The sequence below is a fragment of the Microtus oregoni genome, unplaced genomic scaffold (genome assembly GCF_018167655.1).
Source record: "Microtus oregoni isolate MIOR12 unplaced genomic scaffold, Mior012 000007F_ref0000211, whole genome shotgun sequence".
Taxonomy (NCBI): Eukaryota; Metazoa; Chordata; class Mammalia; order Rodentia; family Cricetidae; genus Microtus; species Microtus oregoni.
This window is the reverse complement of record NW_024543066.1, coordinates 55,622,993-55,638,753: the sequence shown is the minus strand read 5'-3', so window position 1 is coordinate 55,638,753 and position 15,761 is coordinate 55,622,993. Positions and strand designations below refer to the sequence as shown.

The 15,761-nt window shown below is 43.9% G+C and overlaps 2 protein-coding genes across 2 annotated transcripts; both read left to right on the top strand.

Annotated features, from left to right (window-relative positions):
• The first annotated feature begins 1,404 nt into the window (after positions 1-1,404).
• LOC121450452 (small proline-rich protein 4-like) lies at positions 1,405-1,623 on the top strand. The gene has a single exon (XM_041655337.1). It carries the CDS (start codon positions 1,405-1,407, stop codon positions 1,621-1,623), a length of 219 nt encoding a protein of 72 aa, XP_041511271.1.
• An 11,712-nt stretch (positions 1,624-13,335) lies between these two features.
• Positions 13,336-15,079, top strand: LOC121450985 (cornifin-A). The gene is made up of 2 exons (XM_041656415.1): positions 13,336-13,364; positions 14,451-15,079. The coding sequence occupies exon 2, from the start codon at positions 14,470-14,472 to the stop codon at positions 14,929-14,931; it is 462 nt and encodes a 153-aa protein (XP_041512349.1). The 5' UTR covers positions 13,336-13,364; positions 14,451-14,469; the 3' UTR covers positions 14,932-15,079.
• The last annotated feature ends 682 nt before the right edge of the window (positions 15,080-15,761 follow it).

The window sequence follows — 15,761 nt, the reverse complement described above, 5'->3', positions numbered from 1 at the left end:
ATAGGGACCAAGAGTTTTGGAAATGTCAGGTGGGTGGTTTTTATCAAAACAGGCCAGTAAAGCAAGTCCCTGTAGGAAGTGCAGGTGAGAGAAGTGGGTGAGGAACTGTCTGGGAGGTGATTATCAGGGCCACACCAAGGGCCTGGGGCAGGTTGGGGGCCCTTATAAGGGTTTCAAGAGTGGCTGCATATGGATCTGCTCTCTGCCTCCTCCATTCGGGTCCAGCTCACAGTCTCTGGTAAGCAAGAATGCCTCTGTTCTCCTGGGTTCTTTCCTTCTTGATCTGCCTCAAGCCGCTAGGCCAAGCTCCTCTCCCGCTCTTAAGTAACTAGAGAAGTGACTTAGCCTCATGACAATTATGCAAAGTCACAGTAATTATCACCTAGGAAACTCTATCTTCATTCTGCACCATCGATAGGTATGATTTATGTCCTGATTTGAGGCTTGACCACTCAGCAGGAGGGATTTTATTTTCTCACTGGAGTGGGTGCACATAGAGCGGGGTTTTCTCTAAAGCATGCTCATGCTCTCATCTTCTGGTTGGCACCCCCAGCAAGTATAAAGCTTTGCTCTCAGACTTACAGAACGGTGTGTTGAATGCTGTGTTTCAGACTATAACACTCTGTGTCTTACTCTTCTTATCCCGCTGCTCTACTTCCCAGGACCTATTCCTCTATTTATAATGTACAATGGGAGGAACTCTACCTGCAAAGAAAGACAGAGACAGAAAGCCTTAGAGACCTGCCAGGCACATAGCATATATAAAGGGCACAGAAGTATGTGTGGCCAGTCAGCGGTAGATTTGATCAGTGGTAGATTAGATCCTTCCTGATAAAACATGCATTGAAGCCATGTGGTTTCCTGGTCTCCATGAAGGGCCGGAACCTCTATCTGACATCCATATCTTATGATTCTCCTTAGCATATTAATGTTGAGCGGGCACTAGAACTCTGAGCTTTCTGTTAGTGGTCCACTCATTCTCCAGACCCATTGATCACATGCCATGACACCTTTTCTCAGAAACAGACACTGCTCACCTAACTTAGCCAACCGGCATTACCCAGATCCACACTTTGAATTCATAAACTGTCTGAGCTTCTTTTTAATCTTCTACTCAATATTCTGCCTAATTCTTAATTAGACTGATAAAGCAACCATGAATTCAGTTAAGTCCAAAGTCCATGGGAAGATGAAGACAGATAGGAACTCAGAGTAGCCCCGAAAGAAGACAGTGAGAAAGGAATGTCACAGTATAGGTAGGTGAGTAGTTCATTAGCTGAGGTTGTTCATCATCTTTGACTATTGGTGGAAGATACCCCTTGAGGAGACAGATGGGAGGATGCATGCGGGGCCCTCCTCACTGTGTCTTAATGGATCTCCTGCAGACTCAGCTTCTCCTGGAGCATGCCTTCCCATCAGCAGCAGCAGCAGTGCACACCACAAGCGCAGCAGCAGCAAGTGAAGCAGCCTTGTCAGCCACCTCCTACCAAATGTCAAGATGCATGTGTGCCCAAAACCAAGGATCCATGTGCTCCTCAGGCTAAGAAACAATGCCCACCGAAGAGCCCAGCTCAGCAGAAGTGCCCTTCTACCCAGCAAGACCCTAAGTGCAAACAGAAGTGAGGATGGACTGGCAGCCACCACCTACCTACCATCCAGGCTACTAGATGGAGCCTTGTCTTCCTCCTATCCCCACTGGCTCCAAGATTTCCCCCTCTTTCTACCTATTTCCAATGGAGCAGCACTGTAAGACTCTTCATCCAACTCATTACATATGTTCTTTTTTTTTTTTCTTCAAGGCTTCATTTATATCCTATTCTGATGCCTCCCAAGTGGGCATGAGAGAAAATTCAGTATCTCCAGCCTCTTCATTGATCATAATGAGGGCCTCATCCATTCTGTATCACACAACAACAGAGTAGCAGGCTTCTTCTAGGTCTCTACTCAGAGCGGGTGCCTCATTCGTTTCTGTTTACCTCTCTCTATGCCTGTTGCCTAGTTACCCTAATAAACATGTGCTTCACGTAGCAATAGTGTCTGAGTCCTGGGCTTCAGGTCCCTTTCCGCTCTCCATTCACCATCACGTTTCAGGAGGTGAGTGTGTGAGGACATGTCCCCTGGAGTTTAGGAAGCCACTGGTATGGGCACAGTTGCTTTCTGGTGACTAAAGATGAAGGGAGGCTAGCTCCTGACACATCTGAGCTCAAAGAGTGAGGAAAATAAGCCTCACTCACTAACACCATCTGGGGAAGGCCAAAAGGGAAAGAAAACCTTTAGCTCTCACTAGAAATTCAACTCATCTGAAGATGGAGGTTTCATGCTTAGAAGTTGTCATTCTGCAAGGGCAGACAGAACAGATGCAGGTGACGGGAGGGCAGCAAAGCATTGTGCAGCCAGGTGCAAGGAACCTTTGCATGGATTTGTTTATTGTCTATTCTTTTATTCTTGAACTCACTCATACATGCTCATTCACTCACTCATTTATTAGTTTACCATGAACTTAATATTCCACTTTGCCTATGCTGGATCTCCAGACTATCATGAGAAAACCTATCCTGAGTCTAAGTCTATTCTTGAGAAGTCAGAGATGTTTTCTTACAAAGAAAGATTTGAGTGTGCATACATGAATGTGTGTGTGTGTGTGTGTGTGTGTGTGTGTGTGTGTTTTGTGTTTCTCCTGGGCTGGCCATGTACAGAGAATTTGTGCAAAGTAGTTGGCTTGGTGAGTTCACCTGAGTTCATGAGCTTATGGAGAAGGTCCCACGTTTACAGCTGATGTCCTAACTTCTTTGCTTTGATATAGGCTGCTTCTATTAAAAAGAAGCTGAATATTGCCAGCTAGAAAAAGACACAAGTCCTTGAATAACAAAACAATGAAGAGGAATAATGTGGAGACTAGAGAGATGGTTCAGTGATTAAGAGTACTGGCTGCTCTTTCAGAGTTCAAATCCCAGCACCAACCCAGTGACTCACAACCATCTACATAACTCCAGTCCTGGGGGATATGACACTGTCTTCTGGCCTCCAAGGGCACTGTGCATGCTCGCACTACAGAGATGTACATATAAGCAAAACACTCATGAATATAAAATAAATAAAAAATTTTAATTAAGGTAATTAATTTTCCTCCTTTGAGCTATACTCTTCTCAAGAAGAGTATATATCTGCTCATATATGTGGAATTAGATCGCTGTCATTAGTGATGCCAATAATAAGTTAATTCTTCACTGAATGTACTGGCTTGAAAATAAATTGCTAAGTACTCCCTTCACTTCCCCTTAAAATCACTATTGAGGGCTGAATATTTCCAAGTGAATTACTAAACATAGTGAATACAGATGTTAGCCAGGAACAGATGCTAGCCAGTGCTGTAAAAACACAGTGGGTATTTATAAGCCTGGATAGAATTTCTGAAATCCAAGCTCTGCATTCCCCCATAACCCTAACATAAAACCCCTAGTGAGTAGAAAGACTTGTCCTTCTTAATAGGACTTTGTGGCTTGCTGTCATTCAAGTCTTGGGCAGTCTGCTGGAAAATGGGTCTTTAATGTCCTATCTGTTCCCTTAGGTAGGTTCTGGCAAGCCCTTCCACAGACAGTGGAGTTCTGGGGCTGACAGAATTGCAGTACTCCAACTGTTTGACAGACAGAAACAACTGAAATTCTGTTATTTGTGTTAACTTAGTAGGGGAAGGAAGAGACTGATGCCTGCTCCCCACCCCCACTTTCCATCCCCCCACATACACCAGTGCCCATGGAAAAAGTCTCGTCTATCTGACAATGTATGAGAATCTAATTCCTTCATAACACCTTTCCATGGTCCGCAGAGCGCACTTATCTGCTTCACGGAAGAGTCTATGGAACACAGAAGACAAGAAGCATCCTTGGATCAAGGGGAGAATACCCCACAAGATACAGAACACACATTCCTCTAGTGACCCAATGATCTTCTCCTGTAAGTAGGTCCTACTTCTGAAAATACCTATTACCTCCCAATAATACCCTTTAATTATGACTTAATCAATTTGTTCATTAGTTGATTAGGTGACAAATTTCAGGATCCAGTCACCTCTCAGTGGTTGGAATTCATTGGCTGGGGACTAAGACTTTAAGATGTAAGTGTTTTGGAGGAAATTTAATATCCAAAGTGTAACATTCTTCCTCTGGTTCCCAAACAGCTTGTGTTCATCTTATAATGCAAAATACACTCGATACATCTCCAACCTCTAACAGTCACCAAGTCTTAATATTTACAGCGTTTTTCAAATTTTTCCCCTTTTTGCCATGGGAACGTTTGCCCTCCATATTTGCTTACATTTTTAGCTGAAAATATAATTACTTAAATATTTTGATTGTTTTTATTTTATGTGTATGGGTGTTATGCCTTGTGTATGCCTCTGCACCACTGTGTCCAGTGTCTGCAGAGGCCCAAAGAGGGCATAAGATCCATTGCAACTGGAGTTCCAGGTGATTGTGAGCTGCCACGTGGGGGCTGGGAACTAAACCTGGGTCTTTTGGGAAAGCCAACAGTGTTTGTAACCAGTAAACCTTCATTCCAGTTCCAAATCATTCAATAATTAAGCACATCATTATTTTCTTTAAATTTAGTTCTATATATATAATTACCCTATTAAATTATGATCCCATAAAGCACGAGGTTCCTATTGATCTCATTGTTCCAAAATGCAAAGGTGATTAGCTGATGCAAGAGTGTAGGACTTCTCCTGAAAGCAGCCAAATAACTCACATCAATCCAGGGAACTGGGTGAGGAGAATGGACGTCTGAACGGAATTTAGATCAGCTGCACCCGTCTGGGTCTTGAAGAGTCCTGTGAGAGGGGATCACAGGAAGGTGAGGAAAATCCTTTTTACGGTGGAAGGATTTCTGAGTTGTGTGTGAGAATAGAAGGAAAAGTCTGGGCTTTCCAGTGCGAAGGACTCCAGCTGGGGACAAAGAAACAGAGTGTTTTGGATGCTTTGGGGAGTCTTCAAACAAGTTGCTGATTTTTCCACTCAACAAACTTAGTGACTTTAACTGGGCAGGGGTGGCACACGCCTTTAATCCCAGCACTCAGGAGGCAGAAGCAGGCAGAGCTCTATGAGTTCGAGGCCAGCCTGGTCTATAGGAGCTAGTTCCAGGACAAGCTCCAAAGGTACAGAGAAACCCTGTCTCAGAAAACCAAAAAAAAAAAAAGTGACTTTTAACAGTGATTGCATCTTGCATCTGGATACAAAATACCTCCACAGAAAGTCCCTTAAGAAGATCTGTGCACGGATGGAAGATGAAAAGAAGGAAGCTGGAGCCTGCATGGAGGTGGGAGTGGGAGAGGACCAGGGACTTTACCACAGTTACAAAATGAAATGTTGGGAGAAAATACAATCTGTTAACAACCAAATGGTGGCTGTGTCGGGGAGAGTCCAGCCTGGAAATCCTGATGTGATAGAATTCTTGAGATTCTAGAAAAGTCAACAGTCTATGGATAGAGGTTTCATGATGCATACATCCATGAAATAAAAGGAAACCGTACTTAAGATTTGATTAGTTTTGTCTTCACTTGTTTAACACAAATAAGAGCAAAGATACCCATAAAATGATGTCAATGAGCTTAGTAAGCTGAATGAAAGATACAAGATATTCATAAAAAAACACAACTAAGAAACAAAGAGATGTGTCGTGTCTGCACACTGGAAGGGTTTATTTTGTAACATGTGTCAATTATCCTGAAATTATGAAATAAGCTATGAAAATTAGAATGAAATTGTGTTGGGGCAGCACTGAAAGACCAACTTCAAGAGGCAGATGACACCAGAGGTCAGTGAGGCTGTGTGTAACCAGGAACTCTAATAAACTCACAAAGAATTCTGAAACCTGGGCCTGTATGTCCACATCCCAGAGGCTTCACTCTTTAGACACAAAAGAAGGGAACACACATGGCTGCCAACACATGTGTTTGTAGCAGTATTCATTCTAATAACCTCATCTGAAAATCCCCCAAGTTTCCATTGGCAAAGGTGTGGCCAGATTAATCACAATATAATACATCATGTATACCACACAACAGTGAGGTTGGAAGACCCACACAGTGGGGACGAGTCTCACAGCCATGGCAGGAAGCAGATACTGAAAGCACACATTCCAGGACTGCAAAGTAAAATGACTGGATGAGGGACTTCCGAGGGAGCGGCTGCCATTTTACCTGAGAGCCAAACTCATGTCGTCATCTTGTGAAAAGGAATTATCTGTATACATTTCCCTGTCAAAAAAGCGTTTCTATGACATTTTAGGCATTTTTCTCACTGTTCCTGAGCAGAGTGCAGCACTGCCCACCTCCATAGCACCGCAAACCCTATCCACATGGCAGTAAGACTGGCATTTCTGTTTTTCCGAGTGATGTCATGGCCGTGCTGGCCACCACACTCTTCTTCTATTGTCCCTCCTTACCATTCCACATGCCCAGAAAATCCACTTCACCCCAGAACCAAAACAAAGCCCTACCTTATCATCTGTCAGAAACCTGACATCCTCAAATCCCCTGCTACCTCCTCCTTTGGACAGGAACCCCTTGGTCTTTTCTAAGACCAAGGAGCTCTGGACTGAGACACAGGAAACTCTAGATTCTGGTTCTGGCTCTGCTCCTAACTGGATCTGCGACTCTGAGAGCATTAACTTCAGTCCATAAAACTATAGAAGGAGAGGTTGGGTTGGATGCTTTCTCCTCCCTTAAACTTAGGTGGATCCTTGAATTCTTTGGGGCTTTTGCATTTTTGTGGATCCTGTCCTCGGTTCCGCCCTCTCCACCCTACTGGGGTGAAGCTGGGAGTTTCCTAATAGACAGCGGACAGTGTTTGGGGCAAAGGAAAGCACAGAAATGATAAATAAATGAGAATGTGGAAAAAGCCCAGATTCCATGAGGAATTTCTGACTAAGCTTTAGGATGCTTCAGAAAATGCTTTAAATTACACAGACAAGGAGAGTGGGGGAAGACCGTGAAGGTGAGGGTCACTGCTGTAGGAGCAATTAAGAGTCAATAGACACAAAAGGAGTTTTCGGCCCCGCCTTTATGGATCTAAAAGCAGTTCATAGAAATTCCTTCGTGAGGCGACACAAATTCCCATTTTCCTGCCATTCTCCTTGCAACCCTTATTAGTGGGGACAGAAAGGCAAGACGGGCGTATGCTCCCTTCCCTTTCCACCATGTTAGTCCTTTAAACCCAACCAGCTATCAAAGGATTTTGCCTTCATTTTGGCTTTGCTTCTATTTAAAAACAGTTTATTGAAATATGATTCATATATTTTACCCATTTAGAGTATAAAATCTGTGTATCTAAGTGTATCCAGAGTTGTAGATTTGATCTTTGTGAATATGTCCCATCGCCAGTTAACTGAGCCATACACTGCTTCTCTAACGAAGGCTTTGTGACTTTCTCCCCAAGAGTATGTTAAGGTTCTCTATCTCTACTTCCTAATCAACACTTACATTTGCTTTAAAGATAATAGCCATTCTAACAGGTACAAGGTGATAATGGTTTTGACTTGCACTTTCTTGATGATTACTGGTGTACTTTTTATATGTCTGTTGTCTTAACCCTAACCCTAACTTAGATGTAGTCCTTTGAGAAGCATCTATTCAGTTCTCTTACCTGTTTCACATTGTGGTGTTTTCTTGAATTCTTTATAAATTGTAATATAAACTCATATTAATTCCTACTTAGGAAATACTTCCTTACATCCTGCAGATGGTCTCAGCTTTGTTGATGGCTTCCTTTGTTTGGTAGATATTATTTAGTTTTGTTAAATTCCATTTGTCTGTTATTGTGACCTGTGCATTGCCAGGACCAATATCATGGGCTTTCCTCCTTTTTTTTTTGTTGTTGTTGGTTTCTTCATGGATTTTGGCCTTGTATTTAATTCTTTGATTGGCTTTGAGTTGATTTTGTTCTTCTATATGTAGTTATCCTATTTTCCAACACTGTTCTTTCAAGAGCCTGTCATTTACTCGTGTTCTTCCACCTGTGTACAATCTCAACACCTTTGTTAACTTGACCATAAATGTATGTGGTGACTTCTGAGCTCTCTAGTCTAGTCCATTGGCTCACGAATATCAGCACCACACTGTTGGGTGACTCTAACTTTGCAGTACACTTTGAAGTCAGGCACTGTTATTGATCTAGTTTTGTTTTTTCTCTCAAGAAAACTTTCATTATTAGTTTAAGAATTATATCTTGAATCTAATCCGTTCCTCCAGAACTCACTTCCTTTCTATGAAGCTCTAATGAGTGTATTAATATTGATATCAATAAAAATTGTATGCTTTTTCTCCTCTTGATTTTTTTTTTCAGTTACATTTGAGGTACCTATCTAAGAGGTGAGGAACACATTTGCCTTTTTAAATAGCAGAAAACTCTGTTTTGTTATTACTCTGGTTCTCAAAGGTTTTAATTTGGCCTAGCCAGACGGTCCTTGGAGACTGGCGAATGGTCATTTAGCAGAGCAGAGACTCTCTGTACCATGGGCATGATCGAATCTTTAAAGGTGACATAGGATCATCTCCTGGCCTTAGGCTACTGGATCCAGGCCCAGACCTGCTAAACCAGCCTGAGCCTGTCCTTTGCTGGTTCCCTGGAGGGAGAGTGAGGAAGATGGGTGTGTGGAAGTGCTTAGCCTTCTTTAGATGGAACTTAATTGTGTCACAAGGCTCCCAGTGTCCTTAGGCCAAACACCCACACTCAAAAGCACCTAGACTCATCAGCACCAACATCTTCCCTAGCACCCATCTGCACCTCCTTCCACTCGGAGTACTTAACAGTACAGAGATTCACCTACTGGATTCAGATACTAGAAGTTGAGACTTCTTTTAGAATAGTTATTTTGCAAGACTAGAGAAAAAGACCATGAAACTCAGATATGTACATTTTTTTAAAAGACATCAGATAATGTCAATTGTAATCATGAAAGAAGTTACATTGCATATACACTCTGGTGTTGCCTAAATTGTCTTATCCTGAAAATCAGCCAAGAAACATCTCAGAAACATGAGTCCATAGGTCCTTCTCTTTGCTATTCCTCCCATTAGAATTAATATTAATTCCTAATACTTCTTCATTAGCATTAATATTAGTTCCAAGCTGGAAAATGTGATTGTAAAAATAAAATTGCATCCTTCGCAACATTCTAAGAGATTCTTACTGTTAGACCCATGTGGAAATTCTCTTTCCATAACGTGATTTAGATCCCAGAAGTGCGTCCCGGAATGTTGCCCAGTTCTCCACCAGATTTCACAAAGCTGGGAGCTCAGGATCGCCATTGGACCGTCATTCGGCAACTATGTGTTCAACAAATGAGTGACCACTTCAAAAATGAAGAAAATGAAAGAATTTTATGAGTCACTGGAAATGGGTTTCTAATAATAGCTGTGGTTCAAACCCTTAAGAAAAATACACTTGCTATCTACCATCCACTGCAGAGCACTAGTCACCAGAGTCGCTTTGCATGTGTAATCTCAGGTAATGACAGTTCTGAAGGCAGGTGCTATCATTCCTAAGACACAGGTAAGATAAGCCAGATCTCAGGGCCTCAGCCTCACAGTGCTGGGTTTGCACCTTGTCTGCCACCTGACTGATTGCTCCCAACATCTGGAGAGACTCCCTGCCTCAGCTGCCATTCTGTTTCTTACACTGCTGTTGTGGGTACCAGGGCAAGATAATGTTGACAGTTATTGTTCAGAAACTCTCCAACCTCACAAACATAGCTAGTAAGGCAGAGTCAGGATTTCAAATTTGTGGTCTACAGAGGGTGCCCTGTGGGAACTTGCTGAGCAAGCACAACCACACAAGTGAGAGAAAGGAGCAGTAGCCATGGAAACCACGCTGAGCTCCCACCGTTGCTTAATGACAGATACTCTCTACAGAAAACTTTTAGCCTTGTGTTTGTCCTTCAACCGTCCATGGGGTGATGAAGGCTATGAGGAAGAGAACATCAGCATGAACCATCTCAGCTTCCAATGTTCTGTGTAGTTCTCTATATCTTTCCATCATCCACACACAGAGGATCCCATCTCTGCCCAGGTCATGACTTGGGCAGAGCAAGCATCTTGCAAGACTTTCCATAGCACTGCACATAAGGTTGTCAAGGGACTGTAACACAGCACAGTTCATCTTTATGAACTCCTGGGAAGTGGATGGTTTCCCTGCCTCTGTTTCTTTAGCCAGGGCATGTTCAGGTCAAGGGATGATTAACAATGACTTTAGCCTGTTCTTATAAAGCAAAGATTATGTAGCCATTGTCACTACCTAATAATTTGAGATAGAGTTGACAAAAGGTAAACCTGAAAGTTGGGTAAAAATGAGTAAGGGAGCTAACGCAATCATAGAGGTCAACTGAGAAACAGATCTAAACCCAACTAAAGCAGGCTGAAGTGAAGAAAGAGGCTTGAGGTTCAGGTGTGGTGGTGACTCTGCCTCAGCCCACAGAGGTTCAGGTTGGTGATAACACTAGGTAACAGTGGAGTAGAGGGAAGGGGAAGATAGCAGAAACATCATATATGCTTTGCTGAATTTCCATAACCTCTCCTCAGATCATCCTGGAAGATCCATCACAACGGGGTGCTCTCTTAAATGGGACATCCTAGCCACTGTTGAAGAAGACTCATCTGGAGCAATGGCTCAAGGATTAAGAGCACTTGCTACTCTTGCAGAGGACCTGGGTTTGGTTCCTAGCACCTATATGGTGGCTCACAACTTCACTCCCATTCCAAGGGATTCAACACAGTCTTCTGACCTCTGTGGCCATCAGGTACACACATGGTGTATATACATATATGCTAGCAAAGCATTCATACACATAAAATAAGATAAATAAAAGTGAAAAGGAATTTAAAGAAGTCTTCAAACTCTGTTCAGAAAAAAAATGTCCTTTCTTCCTTCATTTGTTCATTCATTCATGTTTCAGTTCTACAACTGCCAACTACTACACAGATCTGATACACTGGGCAGCATGTCTCCATGAACGAGAGCCATTGGCTATTGGGACAGAATAGAAGGATAATCTTGACTCAAGTTCACAAGAGGTGATCTAGCTGTGTGGCTAGCAAGTGCTCTAAAAACATTTGGGTGTTTGTTTGTGGAGGGAAGGAAAGAGAAGTGTGGGATGAAGAAGAGGCACCATCTACACACGTGTTTTAAGATCACTTAGATGCTCCAAAGGTCACACCCTTTAACAGATAGTGTTTGGAATGTGGTTCTGAGTCAGTGACATCAGTCTCGTGTTATGTTGGTCAGAAAACATTGCTGGTGCCAGGGCTAAGGGAATGCTTCTTCATATGCCCTCAGAACACACAGGTCTCTTGACAGGGCAAATCCCCAGAAAATAGCCAGCCTGAAGAAAACACGCTCTGTGTCACATGTTCAGACATGTCTCACCCTAGCCACTCCCCATGTTATCTTAAAACCTCCTCCAAAGGAAAATCTACTAAATTAAAAATAGTCTTTTTAGGAGCTGGAGAGATGACTCAATGATCAAGAACATTTGCTGTTCTTGCAGAAGACTCAAGTTTAGTTTCCAGCACCCATGTGATCATTCATAACCATCCCTAACTCAAGTGCCGTGGAATTTACCACCTTCTGACCTCCATGGGCCCTTTATATATTTCATGTATGTACATACACACAGGCAAAACGCTCATTCGAAATAAATAAATAAATCCAAAACTGTTGGTTTAGCATCATGGTCCTTTCCTTCCTCTCTCGGACTCTGACTGACTGGAAGCTTCATGGACTATAGGATTTTCCTGCCCACTTTGAACCAGTACCCCTGAGGGCTCTCAAGGACCAGTTCTGTGCCTGTTCAAACTCATGCTGTTCTTGTGATAATATGTGCTTCTTCTTCATGTAACAAATATCAACAGAGTGTCATTTCTGTCAGTTATTTTTGTCACAGGAGCTCTCTGCAGATGAAGGCACTTTCCATGGCAAATGTGGAACCCCTTTGAGGGAGACACTACATCGCTTTTAACCACTGGGGCTGCTGGCTTAAGAAAGTCTCTGAGCTATTTGGTTATCTTATTTCTCCCTATTCTAATTCATGGCCCTCCGGAGCTTTTACAGATCTAGAAATATCTATGTTTTATCTGCAGAGCCTTGCACGTATCTAGCAGCCTTATTCCTACTTCACAGGTTCATCTTGGTTACAGTAGGGGCTCCCTACAAGGCAGGCCTCTTTCTGGCTCCTCACAGAGCCATTCAAACCTCTGCTGTTGGCCCTAAGATGAAGGTGGTTACAAGGATTCCAGGTTTTCAGGTATGGGGAAGAAGTCAACAGGGCAAGGAAAGGGGAAGCAGCCACAGGCAGCTGGCTGGGTGGAGTGGGAAGAAAAGCTACCCTGGAAAACTGATCAGCTTTAGCAGCTGAAATTTCAGAACCAGGCTGTGGGGAGAGCGGGGAAGGTGTGGTGAGGAAGTAAATCAGGTTTTCCCAGGTTAGGGACCAGTCAGAAAGGGGTGCAGTTGGGGGGGTTGATAAGCAAATAGTTTGTAATGTGTACAGTTCCGTGGAGGTGGGAGATGTAAGGAATATACATCAAGTTCTGAACCATCCACACAGTTTGCAGCGTCTATAACCACTGGGGCTGCTGGCTTAAGAAAGTCTCTGAGCTATTTGGTTATCTTATTTCTCCCTATTCTAATTCATGGCCCTCCGGAGCTTTTACAGATCTAGAAATATCTATGTTTTATCTGCAGAGCCTTGCACGTATCTAGCAGCCTTATTCCTACTTCACAGGTTCATCTTGGTTACAGTAGGGGCTCCCTACAAGGCAGGCCTCTTTCTGGCTCCTCACAGAGCCATTCAAACCTCCGCTGTTGGCCCTAAGATGAAGATAGTTAAAAGGAGAGTCTATAATCGATTACCTCTGTATCGCAGCCCTGCCCATCCTGCTCCCACTTTCCTCCCCCCTGCACTTGTTGGCATGCACACAGTAGTCTGCCAAGCAGAATACAAGGACTGGCCATCTTAACGAAGACAGCAGGTGTAGGGACCACTTCAGACCTCCTCCAGGCCAGCTCATTAACCCTCTCCCAACAGAAGCATGGCACCTGGGCCTGAGGAGGAGGGTGACAGGGAAACCAGGTGACATCATTGCCAGACCGTCAGTGTCATTATACCAGCTAGGTGGTTTCCATCACAAAAGCTGAGTCAGAGGGTGAACTAGGGGAGGAGGGTGAGTCATGGGTGACTGGTAAGAAATGAAAACAGAGCAGCTAGGGCAAGTCTGTTTCCTGGAGATGTCCCTTCTTATAAAAGCCCAGCTGGCCATTGCCTTCACACAAGATCCACGCTTAACAGAGAGCCTGCTCTTCTTTGCACATTAGGTGAGTCTCTGCTTGCAGCAGATTTGAAATTCTTGTCTATTTTTCACTATGGGAAACTGTACAAAGCCAATGTCTGTGACAGGGTTGATGTGGGGTGCTACCCAGAGTTAGAGAACATTAGAATTTCTTGCTCAAACTATAGCACAGTTGGGGTCTGAAGGGAGATGATTCAGACAGCCACCTTGATAGATAGCCGTGGAATCAGAGATCAGGAGAGGGGAAGGAAGGATCCACTTGGAGATGTGCGTCAAAGATCACAGAAGGACACAGGCTAAGGCTTCAGCCCAGAGAGCTTTCAGCTCTACTGCAGTTCTCACTGGTAGGAAGCTCAATAAAGTGGACCTGCCAAGCATTGTTTTCTGGTCCATATGGAGCTTACCAACCTGTAGTCTGACAGAGAGGGGACACACACGGAACTGAGATGCCAGGCATAGACAGTGCTAGCGCCAGAAGTGATGGTGGAAAGGGCACGTCCGGGGGATGTGTGGCTCGAAGGTCGCCCCTTGTGCTAGTGCGTATGTAAACTATGACGGGAAACAAACATGGAAATGGGAAAATCAATAGGAAACAGTGAGAGCATGGGATAGAGTGGATTGATATGCAGGCGCCCCTGCAAGTCATGTTGTGATTTAGTTCACAAAGAGGTTGTTTTCCAGAAGTCCTGGTGAGAATTCACAACCCTCTCAGAAACCAGCTTTTTTTTTGAGACATTTTATTGCTTTTTCTTTTATTATTAATGCTTTTGGTTAGTCTATAGGCATAGGTTTTTCTGTGAGATTTCATATGCATATGTCTTTCTGCTTGGCTCTTTTCACTCTTGTCTTGGAACATCTTCAGTTAGGTGTATAACGTGACCAGGGAGAGGGAGAGTGAGAAAGAAACCCACTGGGATGGATCAGAGCAAACCACCCTTTGGCTCATTCTCTTGAAAAGGTTCAGAAATTATGACATCATGTTTTTCTTTCAAGTGTAGAAGTCACCATGGAAAGGGACTTTTTCCTTTAAAAGGGCCTGAAATGAAATTTGCTTGACTTTGAAGTTACCTTCTCTTTCAACCAATTACTAAGTTAGCTTCTCTGTTTCCAGGATCAAGTGCTATCTAAACATGAGTTCCCACCAGCAGAAGCAACCATGCACTGCACCCCCTCAGCTGCAGCAGCATCAGGTGAAACAGCCTTGCCAGCCACCACCCTCAGAACCTTGTGCCCCCAAAACCAAGGAGCCTTGCCACCCCAATGTTCCTGAGCCCTGCAACCCCAAGGTTCCAGAGCCCTGCCAGCCTAAGGCTCCAGAGCCCTGCCAGCCTAAGGTGCCTGAGCCCAGCCAGCCCAAGGTGCCTGAGCCTTGCCAGCCTAAGGCACCTGAGCCCTGCCAGCCTAAGGCGCCTGAGCCCTGCCACCACAAGGCACCTGAGCCTTGCCACCCCAAGGCACCTGAGCCTTGCCACCCCAAGGCACCTGAGCCTTGCCACCCCAAGGCACCTGAGCCTTGCCACCCAGTTGTTCCTGAGCCATGCCCCTCAAATGTCACTCCAGAACCGTATCAGCAGAAGACAAAACAGAAGTAATGTCGTCCCCAGCCATGCCATGAAGACCTGATTGCTGGATGCCGAGGCCCCTTTCCATCCATTCTGCTTATGCATCCAATTCCCTGTACTTCACATGATGTGCCTTTGGTCTTCATCCCTCCCTCTTTGCACCATCTAAACAGATGTCTCTCACACTCATTCTCCGGGGTTCCTGAGCCTCTCGACATGGTCCAAAGTCTCCTTGAATGGCTAATCTCCCTGTGGTTCAGGATTCATCTGAAGGAGAAGGAGGTGTGGGACAAGTGAATTTTCAGTGTTCTTCTCCAATTAAATACCTTTTAACTCCATTCCTGACTGCGTGTGTATGTCAATGCTTTATCGAACTAACATTACTTTTTCAGTATCAAACAAGCAGGAATAGCACAGCAAAAATGGGTCCGGAGGTCTATAGCTAAAAGATGCCCAATTTGTGACTGTGTGTATGGGGTGGGATTCTGTGTGTGCGCATGTAGTTTTTATACATACAAGACACATTGGTACAAGACTATTCAAAGCTACTCAGTGTCTACTACTTTGGAAAACCACAGCTATGGCAGGATTTTCTTCTTTCCCTGAGTGGTTCCCATCCAAGGGTGAATGGTTCCTACTTCATCTCACCACTGACTCTGAAGTCTTTGTCCCAAAATTGCCCTTGCTCTGTTGAGTTGATTCTCTTAAAACTATTTCAACAAAACAGTGCTGTATGTTTCAATCTGCTTATTTGTTCTTTATTTGTCTTCCCTCTCTGACATCCATACTGCCAAACACGGAAACACACTCCAACATCAAACAGGTCTGCCAAATACACACAGGGGAAGAATCCTTCACAC